At 28.5% G+C, this 14,228-nt stretch overlaps 1 protein-coding gene across 1 annotated transcript in view; it reads left to right on the top strand.

Moving 5' to 3' along the window:
* Nucleotides 1-268: 268 nt before the first annotated feature.
* Nucleotides 269-14,228, top strand: part of DIP-delta (Dpr-interacting protein delta) — a 38,526-nt gene continuing 24,566 nt past the window's right edge. Inside the window, exons 1-2 of the mRNA XM_065504057.1 lie at nucleotides 269-423; nucleotides 10,204-10,310. Of these exons, the coding sequence (XP_065360129.1) occupies nucleotides 306-423; nucleotides 10,204-10,310 (225 nt within the window). The 5' untranslated portion in view covers nucleotides 269-305. The remainder of the gene's footprint in view (nucleotides 424-10,203; nucleotides 10,311-14,228) is intronic.

Below are 14,228 nucleotides of genomic sequence, written 5' to 3'. Positions count from 1 at the left end.
TAACTTACATATATATACAAAAAAGTGAAAATATTTATTTCGAAACATATCCCGGTTGGAAATCTCTCAGTTGCTTAAACTAGGAGCGTCATAAGCTTCTTTTTATAAGTCTAAATTACACTGGCAGATGAAATTTTTACCATGATTTTTTTTTAAATATTATCTAAAATAATGCTTTCTTTACATTAACAGAATATATAAAAAAAAAAACCCTACAAGTGCTAAATTTGGATCATATAATAAGTTAATATTTATAACTCCGGGAGAATATTTTGCCATAAATAAATAACACCAACTGCCGCAACATGATATTCCTGATGACAGTGATCAAAGTGCTGCTAATAGCCTTAAATATATTTCCCAGCCGCTTTACAAATCGCAAGGTGATGTTTGTCATTTATCTGACGAATTTGGTGACACATGGTAAGTACAAGAATATATTAATTTATACATTTGGTCAATTCACAAGGTCTCCTATCATGTCATATTGTCATAATATACTAATATTTTACAATGGTTTGAAAAAGTAAAATAATACTACTCTGTATACTATGTTATTTGTATTATCGTAACCAACCAGCATAGACCAGCGCCAAACGCCTAAGAGTCGGTTAAGCCGAGCCGAGTCATTGTGGTTCCCAATCAAAATATAGGTGGACAAAATTATTTGGCGCTCTTTTTATATAGAATTGGTGTCTCCGATTCCTAAAAAAATTTTTAAAAGATCAATATAAACTTCTTTTTTTTCAAGTTACAGTAGGGTCTAGATATATAAAAATCATTAATAAAAAAATTAAAAAAAATACGTTGTCAAGTGTTTCTGAAACTAAATGTTTAAAAAGTTCATTATTTACTATATTTCAAGTTACAGCAGAGTCTAGCTATATAAAAATCAATAATAAAAAAAATTATTTCTAAAAATTCCATTCCGTAAAAATTAAAAAAAAATATTTCGGCGGGAGCTGGCGGCTATAATTTTTACAAAGACATTCCCCAGAAGTTTCTTTAAATTATGTATATAGTCGTTGGACGGGCTTCGACGATCTTTTTATTTGGCAAGCTATATAATATTCGTAGAAAAAAAAAATATCAGTATATTTGAGACCCAAGTTTAAAATACTATAACAGGAAAATGGAGAGGCCCATAAATATAAGATATGCACCTAAGGAAAGCCTATGTCAATGTTTATCTATGCTTTCAAGTATGAATTTCTATATGGTAAAACAATTGAAATATATGCAATTTAGTAAAGCAGTAAAATATTAATAAATTGACGAAAATATGATTCAAAATTTTTGAACTTCTGGCGCTTCTGTCGAGAAAACGAAATGTCCAATTGAAAAACCCATATGTATTGGAGGAGAGCAGATTGTCTGCTTCCGATAAAAACTTCGTTTTCCGAATTCTGAAGATACTGATTTTTATAATTTTGTCCATCTAGATTTTGATTTGGAACCACAGTGCGAGTCGTGAAATATTAGGACATTATGACAATATGACATGATAGGAGGGAGACATTGTGAATTGAACAATTAATTTATGTTACAATATAAAATAATTGTTATATACTTTTTATTTAAATTTATTATTTGATGTACTTGGGGAATACTTAAAATATTTAAAAGATGAACTTAATTAAATGAACTTTATTCATATTCATATGTTTTATATCATGGACTTTAAAAAAGAAAAAAACATTTAACTATTTTATGCACTTGTTTTTTAAATTGGTAAAACAATTTGGGTCATTTTGATACAAAGTATATAAAAATTCCCCTTCTGATAACATTTCTAAACCTAGTTAAATATTTTTCTAAATATCAATAACATTTCGCTGTATTTTAATGTAAAATCTTAAATATTAAAACTTTTTAACTTTGACCCCGGTGTTGAAAATGTTAACATTTCTCGATTTCTGTAAAGTCTTCAGTATATATCCTAATCTTTGAGTAATAATAGTCTGAATTTATTTTAATAAAACTCAGCAAGAGTATAACATAATTTCATATTAAACAAATTATTGCAAAAACTATTGTTTTCCTAAAATTCTAAACATTCAAATCGCAGTTACGGCGAAATTATAATTGACCATTTCTTTTTACTTTTGTTCTGGCATGTATTCTTAATAAAATCCTTAATAGCAATACAAAAATTTTTAGAAATTGTTAAACGAAAACTTGAGCTTATTAAAATTTACCCGTTTTCGCAACTGATTGGAATTTGTAAATGTTATCCTAGTTAAACAGAAATTCTTAGCTTTTATCAATCGTTAGAACAAAATTTCCCAAAATAATAAAATTTGTTTTGGAATTTTCTTTTACATCTGACATAGTACATAGAGTTTGCGGCATTTAGACATTTATATGTAATTTTTGTATTTTACATCTAAAACGATATTTCTATATAGTTCATGATTCCATAATTAAAATTGAATAATTCACTTTGTTTTATATGCACTAATCATGCCCGTACTTTTCAAAATCCAATAAAAATATAAAAACACTATATACCATGGTAATATCCAGGTTCAAGAACGTGACATTCATACGTCTATGAAGCAAAAAATAAAGAAATTTAAAACATTTATTTTGGTTTCCATTCTTTGATAGCATTTTAGTAACATTTTGTCCTTTGGATATTTCCAATTTTTTAGTAATTTACATAGGATAAAGAACGTGACTCGTTTTATTGTTGTTAGCTATAATTTTTAAATAATTGCATTCGTTTTTTAACAATTTTTAGTATGATTTACAACACGACATATTTTCATGTCACGTTTGTAATAAGGACTAGTGCAAGTAATTTTAACTCAAAATTATATTAGCTACTCAATGTTTATATATATTACTATAATAAATTTAAATAAACTTATTGGTAAAGCATTTTTCCTTTTAACAACTTTTCTTGCTATTTATTTTCGAGAGATTCTCAGCTACTTTTCTCAGCACATTTTTTTATCTTTTAATAAATCGAGCCCTTAGCGCCAAATTATCGTAAGCGACATTTTCTAAATTTTTTTTTTATTGCTAAAATTAAAATTTTATTGACCAACTGATGTTTTAGCGTTCTCAGAATATCAAAATTGTTAATAACTTCAAAATTATAGGGGGTACGATTTTATCGTAAGTCAATGTTTACATTTTGCGGTAAAAGAATTTTATCGTAAGCGACACTCAGTGGTATAGAAAAAAATAGGGAAATAAATCTGTAACTTCTAAATGGTTAGATTGGTTTGAAAGAAATTTTACATGCTCAAAGAAAAAGTGTTGTCGAGTTTAAGTTCTTAACGTGGACCTCGTGGGCCCATCAGGGGCGCGACCAAGGGTCCTCAAAGTAGGACACCTCAGGTATGTTACATTTTTAAAACGATCCTATTTCTTTTTTGCGTTCCGATTTAAAAAAAATTACACATATAGAATCTTCTCATCGAGCGCATAACCTTGACATAGCTATCAATTATCTCTTATAGCTTAGGAGATAATCGCATTTGAAAATTAAATTTTCAACATTTTTACACTCCCTACTCCAGTTTTTTGATAAGAGCGTATCCAAATATTTCTCGATTTTCTCCAGTTTTCCTTTATTAGACTAACAACATATGCATGTGTCAAATAGAAAATTAATTGTTTAAAAATAATGACTAAGTCCAAAGATATACATTTGAATTTAAAAAAATTGATTTTTCGCTAATGGGAAAAAAGAACTTTTTTAATTTTAAGTTATCGCAAAAAATTTCTAAGAAGCTGTTTAAGGAATTCCTACTTTCTGAAAGCTAGGTTTTCATTAAATATTTTAAATGAAAAAACATTAAAAAATTGTTATTACCGAGGTGACCAGGTCCATTCAAAAAATACCTATTTTTTATGTAAAATTAAATTTTAGGGCAAAAATTGTCAAATCGAATATTCGATATTAAAATATAGTAACCGATTTTAGGTGGTCCACTATGTTTCTAAATGTTTTGTAAAGGGTTCCGATAACCCCGACCTTCGTATGGATATTATAGCTAAAAAGCTAAAAATTCCCATTTTTGGAATTTTGCAACACTTTTTTGGGAATTGCGGGATTGCTGATAATAAATTTTAAAATTCGTTTTTTTCTATTTTAAATAGAAAAATCTAAGTAACTGTGCAATTTCACTAAAAACTATTCATAAATAAAAATGTTATTTCAATTCGAAAAATTTGTATCTATGCAAAAATTCAATAAAAAACATTTTTTGTCATATTTTTCAATAAAGTATTCCATGAATTTTTAATTGTCAAAAGTTATAAATATTTTTGAAAAATAGACAAATAGCTTGAACGAAATTATATTATATCGCATCATAACATTTTTAATTCTATGTATAAATTTCAAAATAATCCAAAAAAAAACCTACTCCTGTAAAATTTGTGTTTTGGCGCTAAGGGCTCGAAATATACCATTGTTTACCCATATATTTAAATATGTAGGCATTTTGGTAGCGAACGCGACACACTTAGGAAATCAATATAATATGTTTAGTAGAACTATTGTATTCAGTAACTTTTTCCTAAATTTTCCTAAAAGTGGACTTGGCTCATTTGCTTACTAAGCTAACGACATGTATGTTGTAAATATAATTGTTCCATTTTTATTGAAAAGAAAAACAAAATATTTTTGATGAAGCCATAGTAACAAAATACATACATATATTTGCTATATAAAAAATCTTTTTAATAAAAACTCCCTAAAATATGAAATATGAAGTTATTAAAATGCTTTAAAATAAAATTGTCAATTTGCAGTTGATATTATTTTACATTTTAAAGTTTCAATTTTCAAATAAACATTAAACCTCAAGCAATATTTATGTTATTGTTCGTTAAAAGTGCATTATGTTTTCCTTTTTAAATTTTTAATGTTGAACAAGTATCCATTTCACTTAACGAATATTCATTTATATATTAGAAAATAATTGAAGGTGCAACATGTCTGGTAGTTAGAGAACACATATTTTAAACTAAATATTTCGCTATAAACATTAGACTAAAGCAAGTTTCACCTTTCGAGCATCATAAGAGCTAACATTAATTTCAAGTTTTTAATTTATAAATTGAAATTCATTTAAAAAAATTTTCGAATTTTGGGAAATGGGATTACCGATAATAAGACTTTGGAAGTACCTTAGTATCATCACTTCCTTAATAACTTTATGGTGTACAAAGTTGAAATGCATGAAGGCGAAATTGGTAACTGATTTAAAAATTTCTTTCCTTAACTTTACACTGTAGATTATTTGATAAATGACATTTTTGCTGAGTTGGAACCACTCTAATGAACAAAGATGTGAATACACATACATTACATTACAAGTACATTTATTTTACACGCAAGTAATTTAAGATTCATGCATACATATTGTACATTCCATTCATACAGATGTTGGTGATGAGTTTACAACTCCACTCTGCTCTATTCTTTACTCGGTTACTACAACTTTCCTACAGCTTGGTTTCAGCCAAAAATATGGTTACAGTTTTTGTTTGTAGATGTACGTAGATACGAATGTCTGTACAAATGTATTTATGTACGTTTGTAGCCGTATGCACGTTTACATTGTACACATTCATGTATTTTTATGTATAAATCCCTTTACATTTTTTACATTCGTTTCGTTGAGTAGATTGAAGTATAAATATTTAATTGGTGATTTGTGGTTTTACCACAGACACATTTGTACACATGGTGGGCTGGCTGTTGGCTGCTGGGTGAGAGTGTTGTGTTGTTTTAAATTTCCATTTAAAAATGTATTGGATTTTTAAATTTAGATGTTGATGCTGCAGCAGGAGTTTGTGCGACCAAGTGTGGGTGTGGATGTGAATTTGTATGTGTGTTGGTGTGTGAGTAAGGATTTCTTTTTTGCGGTTTCATATTTCACTGCTCTCAGGGGGTTTTGGAAATTGATGTTCTATTACAGAATGGGAATAATTTTTAATTTCTTTATTTCTTTTCGCTATAGCATGTGTGTGCTAGCAACAATGCAAGCATACAAGCACGTTTATTTTCTAAAATTTCAACTGCCAACTAATTCACATTAAAAACTTTAAATGGAAAAACAAACTCGCACATAGCCAACAAAAAAAAACACAACTTTTAAAATAAGGACATAAAACCAAGTGCTAATTTAGAGGTGGACATGTGAGGCTAACGCATACAGCTTTGGTTACATAGAAAAAATGGAGCAAAATAGAAAATTAGTAACGAAATTTGCTAATTTCAGGACTTCTCTTTATGGCCATAGAAAATTTAAAGTTTCTCAAAAATTTTTAATTCGTTTTGGTTTGTCTTTTATCGAGGTTTAAATTTCAAATTTTATATAAGAATGGTAGAATTGCTTAAATTCAATTTCATACAACTTTTAAACCGCTTGTCCAAATTTTACATTATTAGACTCATAATATTGCTTATGTATCCCTGTTTCAATATACATATTGTTACGAAGTTGCATTAACGATGTATCACGTTTATAAACATTTCCAGTACCCTAACTTCTACTTATCAACAATGTTAATAACATGCTGTTATTAACATTGTTTGTAAGTATAACAACTTTAACTGTTAAAGCTCCTAAAAGCTTTAGAAATATAAACTTTTTCTAGTTTTGTCCATTAGATAGATCACACATATCAAAAAAGGCTTCACTAACCACTATATAGATTTTTTGGATCATGGTTACCTAAGGACAAAAATTATGTTTTTTTTTAAATTTTTTTTCTAAATTTTGAATTGTGAATTTTGTTAGATGTTTCTCCACATAATTTATGATAACTCAAAAAGGGTTAGACCAATATTAAACTTAGAAAAGTTAAAATTTACATAGCCTTTAATCTCTTAATATATTGCATTTTAATCGCTAATTTTTGTGTTTTAAAAAACTCATAAAAAATCGAAAACGACAGAACTTGTTCAGGTTTATTACTTTGTGAAAATATAAAAAATTTTTTGTTTTAAAAAAAATCATGAAAAATCGAAAACAGCTGAAATTGTTTATAGTTGGTACTTTATTGCAAAGCCGCATATAATAGCAACAAAATGAGATATCGATCATACAAATCGGTTAATTCTTTTCGATTTTATTCAAAATTAAGTGAATTCGCTCATTTTCACAAAATTTAACTTTATAATAAGCGAATTCACTTAATTGTGAATAAATTCGAAAAGAATCCATCGATTTTTATGATGGATATCTCATTTTGTTCCTATTATATGTGGCTTTGCGATAAAGTACCAAATATAAACAATTTCTGCCGTCTTCGGTTTTTCATGATTTTTTTAAAACAAAAATTTTTTATATTTTCACATAAAAAATATATTTTTTGCTTGAATTTGTTATTATAATTCCGAAACTTCTGAGCCGATTAAAACGCAATATATATGTGAAAATTAGTAAATACCATAGGGAAAATGTTTTCAAAATTCCATCTATCGAAAGAAGTAGATAACTACTCAATTTTATGTAATCAAACAAAAAAGTTAAATTTTGTGAAAATGAGCGAATTCACTTAATTGCGAATAAATTCGTAAAGAGTCAATCGATTTTTACGACCGATATTTCATTTTATTCCTATTAAATGTGGCTTTTTGATAAAGCAATAAAAATGAACAATTTCTGCCGTTTTCGATTTTTCATGAGTTTTTCAAAACACAAAAATATATTTTTGCTTAAATTTTTTAATATAACTCCGAAACTACTGAGCTCAGTAAAACGCAATATATAAACGGATTAAAGCCTAAGTAAATTTTAACTTTTCTAAGTTTATTTCAATAATATCGGTTGAATCCTTTTTTAGTTATTATAAATTATGTGGAGAAACATATAACAAAATTCACAATTTTAGAAAAAAAAATTAAAACAAACCTATCCATAAAAATAAAAAATTTTACCATTTTTGTACTACTGGAACCACAATATATCAAAATTGTGTAGTGGTTTTCATATGAAAACCTCCAAAATTTTTTCGATTCTGTTGCCCTGTGTAATTCATGAAACTACCAGAAGATGGCACTGTGTATATAAATAGTAACAGCAAATTGTTGCCTGTCAGTGTATTGTAAGCGCTGTTAGGCTTAACATTGTTATGTAAGTTCACAAGGGAAATAAACCACTTTTTTAAAAGGTAAAAACGTAACAATATTTTCAATATTTTTATATTTGAACACAAAATATTGAATCAAATAATTGTCTTTGAACAAAGGATATCTCAAAAAATGTGTCTTCATTTTCTAACGATTTTCCTCAATAATAGGCTATTGTATGGTTAACAACTAGAGATGCTAATCGGGACTGATTTTTGAAAATCCCGGGGATCGGGATTTGGTAAAGAATCGGGATTTCGGGATTTTCGGGAAATCTAAAATCCCGAAAATTATATGAAAGAAACGTACATAATTATGTCTTTACAATTGAAAGTAAATTTTTTATTTAGCAATTAATTTTTATTAGGCACTAACACTGGAACGAATTTTGTTTAAGACATATGCTGCTGCCGAAAAACATATTTCATATTGGCAAAACCGTTTGCAAATACTTATAACAAATCTGCAAGTATTTTCCTATTGTTCCTTCAGAAATAAAGTGATCTATTTCATTTGCAAGTTGCAAATCTACATTATAACTTGGTTTCGTTATTATTATTTGAGTTTTTTACGTTTATTAATAATATCTTTTAGCCTTTGAGCAATCGAAATATTTTCATATTGTTCGAGCTCATCATCTGAGATAAAATCAATTTCATTTGAAAAAGATTTAAATTAAGTTTTGTTAGATAACTTACAAAAAAATATGAAGATTTTCCAGAGCCCCAAAAATAACCAAAAATACCGCTTTCCTTTATTAACTATGTTGTAGCAGGAGTTAAGCTTAACAACTTTGCTGAACTGCACTTCGCCATATTCGGACATATAGAATGTCAAAATGCATAAAAAAGGCACACAAAAATTACAATTTCCCCTATTTATTTATGAAAAACGGGATTTGGAAAATCCCGAGATTTAAAATTAAAAAATCCCGGGCTTCGGGGTTTAAGAAATCCCGAAATCCGCGGGATTTTCGGGAACGGGATTTACCGTTTGGCATCTCTATTAACAACACATCAGAGAGAGAGCAAAAAAGGATATCGAGATAATTAACATTAAGTAAAAATTTCCTAATATTTCGAAGAACAACACATGTCAATAGCAAAAAAGGCTTCACTAACCACTATATAGATTTGATGCTTCCTGGTTACCTAAGTACAAAAATTTTAAAATTTTCTAAAAATGTTCCTATTACATGTGGCATTGCGAAAAAGTAATAACTCTGATCAAATTCTGCCGTTTTCGATTTTTCATGAGTTTTTTAAAACACAAAAATTTGCTATTTTCATGTAAAAAATATATTTTTAGCTTCAATTTGTAGAAATAAGCAGATTAAAGGTTATGTAAATTTGAACTCTTCTAAGTCTACTTCAGTAATATCGGACTAACACTTTTTGAGTTATCATAAATTATGTGGAGAAACATCTAAAAAACATCAATTTTACAAAAAAAAAAAATAATAAAAAAAAAATTTTCCATAGAATTCAAAAATTTTACCATTTTTGTACTTAGGTAACCATCATGCATCAAATCTATATAGTGGTTAGTGAAGTTTTTTTTGCTGTTGACCTGTTTAATCAGTTTTTTTAACGATATTTTTCGGTTCATCCTATGATATCTTTAAAAATTACTTCTATCAAACATTTTGTATCAATAACTATTTTCAAATAAATGTTCATTACCCTTAAACAAATATTTCACAGCAACTATTGTACATTTATAAAATTTGTCTGGCTTTTAAATAAAAATGCTTTAAATTTCACCCTTTTCTCCTTGCAAAAAAAAATTTTATTTTATTTATAAAAGAAAAGTTAACTAAAATCAAATGCTGGTTGCCTCCATTGTGGTTAATGCAAAAAAAACTGCACATGCAAAAATTGCAAACATTTTCATGATTTTCCCAAATGAGCAACAACTTAATTAAATGAAACAAAGGAAAAAACTTCAATTTGTTTTAGAAAATAAAAACCCGCCCGCGTACTTTTGACACTGCTCATTTACGAGTTAATGTTGTTTAATGTTTATTTTTGCTGTTTTGTTTTTAAAATATGTATTTATGTATTCAACATAAAATATTCTTTTCTATTTGAAAACATTTTCAGTTATGATGAACGAGCCACGTTTTGCCCAACCAATACCGAATGTTACTGTGGCTGTGGGACGTGATGCCAATTTACCATGCGTCGTTGAACACCTGGGTGGTTATAAGGTATGTATGTAGACAAATTTTATTGTGCAGACATTATTTTGATTAATTTATAGGTGACAGTATAAAAATTATGTTTTTAATTATTATTATTAAAATTACTTGTTAGTAGTCACCATCATACTCAATATAGAATTCATATTCTACCTTTCGAAATTCAATGTTATATAAAAAAGTATTTTAGTTGAAATAATTATCGACTTATATGTATGTTTGTATAATTCTTTTCCATATTGAGCTGAAGCAATCGCATCCAAGTGTGTACATCTCAATTTTCTTTGTTGGTATCGATGTCCATGTAGATGTTTTGAGATGTAAAATGTTCTAAATGTCATTGGATATTTGTCAGTTGTGTAAACAATAAATTGAACGCATCTTATACAAAGCTGTCATACGTATTGATGTCAGTAAGTTTGTTCAAATCTAGTTAAGCATTGCAAATACGAGTCGAACAAAAGTTGCAATACAATACTCCATGTATCTGATTGATTGTTGCACTGCATAGTGGAGAGGATTGTAAAAAGTTTGGTATTTTACAAATCGAATATCCAGTTTGTGTAATGAAATGAAAGAACAATGTTTTGTTAACCATATTAAGCGATAAAAACTCATTATTTGCCAGATTTTAGATCTATTCGTAATACAGCAACAAAATATTACTCATACCTCCCGTAGTCCATTAAAATTAATTACTATTAGTATGAATAATATTTTGCGAGGGTGCTGTGGAAAATTCAGCCTGCTTTTCTTTATACCATGTAGCTGGAAACTACTCACTGGTAATTTTCCTGATTTTCGTTCGCCCCTGGTTATATGCAATTATGTTACATATATCGAAATTATTACGTCTGTCCATCTGTCTGTTTTTGGCATGATGTTGCCTCGACGGAAGGTCTTAGGGGGATCAAATTTCGTATGTGTAGTTACCTTGTTTTTTCGAAAAATGGTGTTACCTAGTTTTTCCAAACAAATTTTTTTTTCAATTTATATTGATATTTTTCGGAATTAAGGCTACTTTAGAAATATTTTGTGAAAAAGCATTAACTATTTGCTCAGCACGTTAATTTACGCGTTTTTTATGAAAACATGGAGTTACCTAGTTTTTTCAAAAAATATTTTTTCCTTTTATTCGTATATATATACATTAGAGTGTCCAAAAATTAAAATCGTGATTTGAAAAGTTGAGTGTCCAAAAATATATAACATTTCGCTATCTTTCCATGAGAAATACCAAATACTGAAAAAATTGACATTTGACCTTCACGATTTAAAGGTTAACGTTTTCCGATTTTAGTAAAACTTTCAGACTGTATTTAAAATTACCTAGACTATAATATTCTGAATAGCTTTTACTTAAAAATCATAACAGTAAGGAAATTCGGCTCATTCGCCAAAATATGGCCTAAAAATTATTTTTTCTCGAAAATTGCAAAATTTAAATCGCAGTTACGGAAAAACTATAAGAGCTATTTTTCATTTTTTTATTCCCTATAATGTTGTAAATAAATCCCCATGTGATGATCAACAAATTCTGAAATTTGTTTAACCAAATTTTTAAAAATTTGAAAATGGAGTTTTGAAACTGCCGTTAAAAAAAATATTTTTTTTTGGTCATACCTGGGAATAGGTTAACGGTATTCTACGAAGACAGAAACTCATATACAAGTAAATATGGATATATTTTAAGTAAAAATAAGTTTTTATTTTAATATTTCTCAAAATATGTTAATTTAGTTCCTACATTTCTTGTTCTAGTGGCCTGAGACACATTAATGGCCTGGCGATTTTTTAATAACTTTAACATTTTTTATCAAATTTTTGTGTTTTATGTCTTATTAGAACGATAATTACGTACACATATCGATTCTTTTAAATTAAATTGCAAAAGTAATAACTTAATGGCAAAATTTTTACAAAAACTGAAAAAATTGCATTTTTCCCCTTGTAAATGCACCTCAAAACTAAATCGCAAGTCGGCACGGGTTGCAATCATGATAGAAAGACAAAATTTCATATTTAACTATAGTTTGATATATATATAAAAAAATAGAGGGTATGCGTTCCAAAATTCCAAAAAAAAAAATAGTTTGGACACTCTAATTTACATATGAGAAATAAGCTGACTTTTTTTTAATTTTTTAGGTTCAAAATTTGGACCCAAAGAGCTTGTGACCCGAATTTGTTCAATTTCGCTCTTTCTCTCTTAGTTTTCTAAACGACTACCTATTCTTCTATTTTAAACTTCTTATTCTTATATTTATTAAGAAACTATGGAGTTGCCTTTTTTCAAAAAATGCATGCAAAAGCAAATTTTTACATAAAAATAACTTTTAAAAGACAAACTATATTAAAATTTTGATCTAACAGAGTATTATCTCAATTTTCTCAATAAGTGGAGTTAACTAGTTTTTCCAGACGACCACATAAATATTCTTTATTGATCAGAAATGTTTGGTCTTGAAAATTAACAAAAAAGTTGATAATTTTCTGCAATTTAAAGATATTGCAGATAATACCATGATATTCATTACACGTTTTTCCTATGATAAAGGAACAAGCTCTATTGAAACTCATATATAAATTGCCGCACTAAAGATCGTTCGATAAGTGCTTATAACTTAAGGAAGAGTCAAACATGGCAAATAGGCGCAACCGCTAAATTAAATACATTTGAATATTTTTATGTATTTAAAAAAAATTATTTTATTAGGTGCAAGATTTTTTCAAAAATTTTTAGTTTTTATTTTGAAACATTTGTACAGTATAAATTTATTAAAAGTATTGACCATTGTTAGCTATGACGATATGAAAGATGGGAAAATATCTTTCTGTCAACATATGGATTCCAAGCCAAATGAACTGCTCACCCTTTGAGGCCAGGAACGAATCAAGGCAATTTCGGATCCGCTGTTCTCAATTGAAGAGTATCCCAGAGAGAGCGTTATGCATCGTTCGAAGTGGCAAGGTCTGGACTATAAGACGGATGAGGCAAAACTTCCCAACCACTTCATTCTAAGCACTTTTGAACAGGTATTGCTACATGATGCCGAGCTTTGTCACGATGGAATTTTACGGTTTTATGTCTGGCCATATATTCTAAGCATTCAATATTCATAATATATACGATTTCCTGTGATGGTCTCGTTAGATTTAAGCAGCTCATAATAGATAGTGCTCTTTTGATCCCACCAAATACAGAGAATTACATTTAGCATCATGGATATTTGGCTTTGGTTTCGATTCGTCTGGTTGGGGCTTCGCATATGTTCTCTTTCTTTTCGGGTTATCGCAATGGTCCATTTTTCATCGCAAGTAATGATTCGTTCAAGCATCATTTAGGATATACAAGATCGTTTTCAAGGCCTCTCGGCTTCAATTCGTATAGTACTCAATTTCCCTAGTTTTGAGTGATCCTGCAGCTTGAAAATGTTTTAAAATTGCTGCTTGAGTAGCTCCTAATGATTTTGAAGGCTCTTGTTGAGTTTTAAATTAATCTTCATGTAGTAATGACTCCAAAAAATTACACTATGTCGTTTTAAAACGACATAGTGTAATTTTTTGTCAAAATCATCACTTCTGAACCGCACAAACTATCTCATGTTGGAACCGATGAAACACATTCACCATAAGATTTGGTAAGCAATCGGTATGTTTCAGAGACATTTTTGTTCATATTAAAGAAGTAAAGCAAAACTTCCCGCATATGAAGATTCGGTGGTACAAAATTCGACATTTTCGAAGCAAAAAAGAACTTTGTTGTTTCCACCATAATGTTCAATAAATGACAGATAAGTTTTTGAAACCCAAAAACCGCGTTCAAAAGATACGCTATATATTGTAAACCCCGCATTTTTAAGTCATGCAAAAAATGATGAGGATGATTCGCATTAGATCCAAGGTCGTAGGTGTGGATTTTTGGCG

This window comes from Calliphora vicina, chromosome 3, assembly GCF_958450345.1.
Source record: "Calliphora vicina chromosome 3, idCalVici1.1, whole genome shotgun sequence".
NCBI classification, from domain to species: domain Eukaryota; kingdom Metazoa; phylum Arthropoda; class Insecta; order Diptera; family Calliphoridae; genus Calliphora; species Calliphora vicina.
This window is presented reverse-complemented; position numbering and strand designations above follow the sequence as displayed.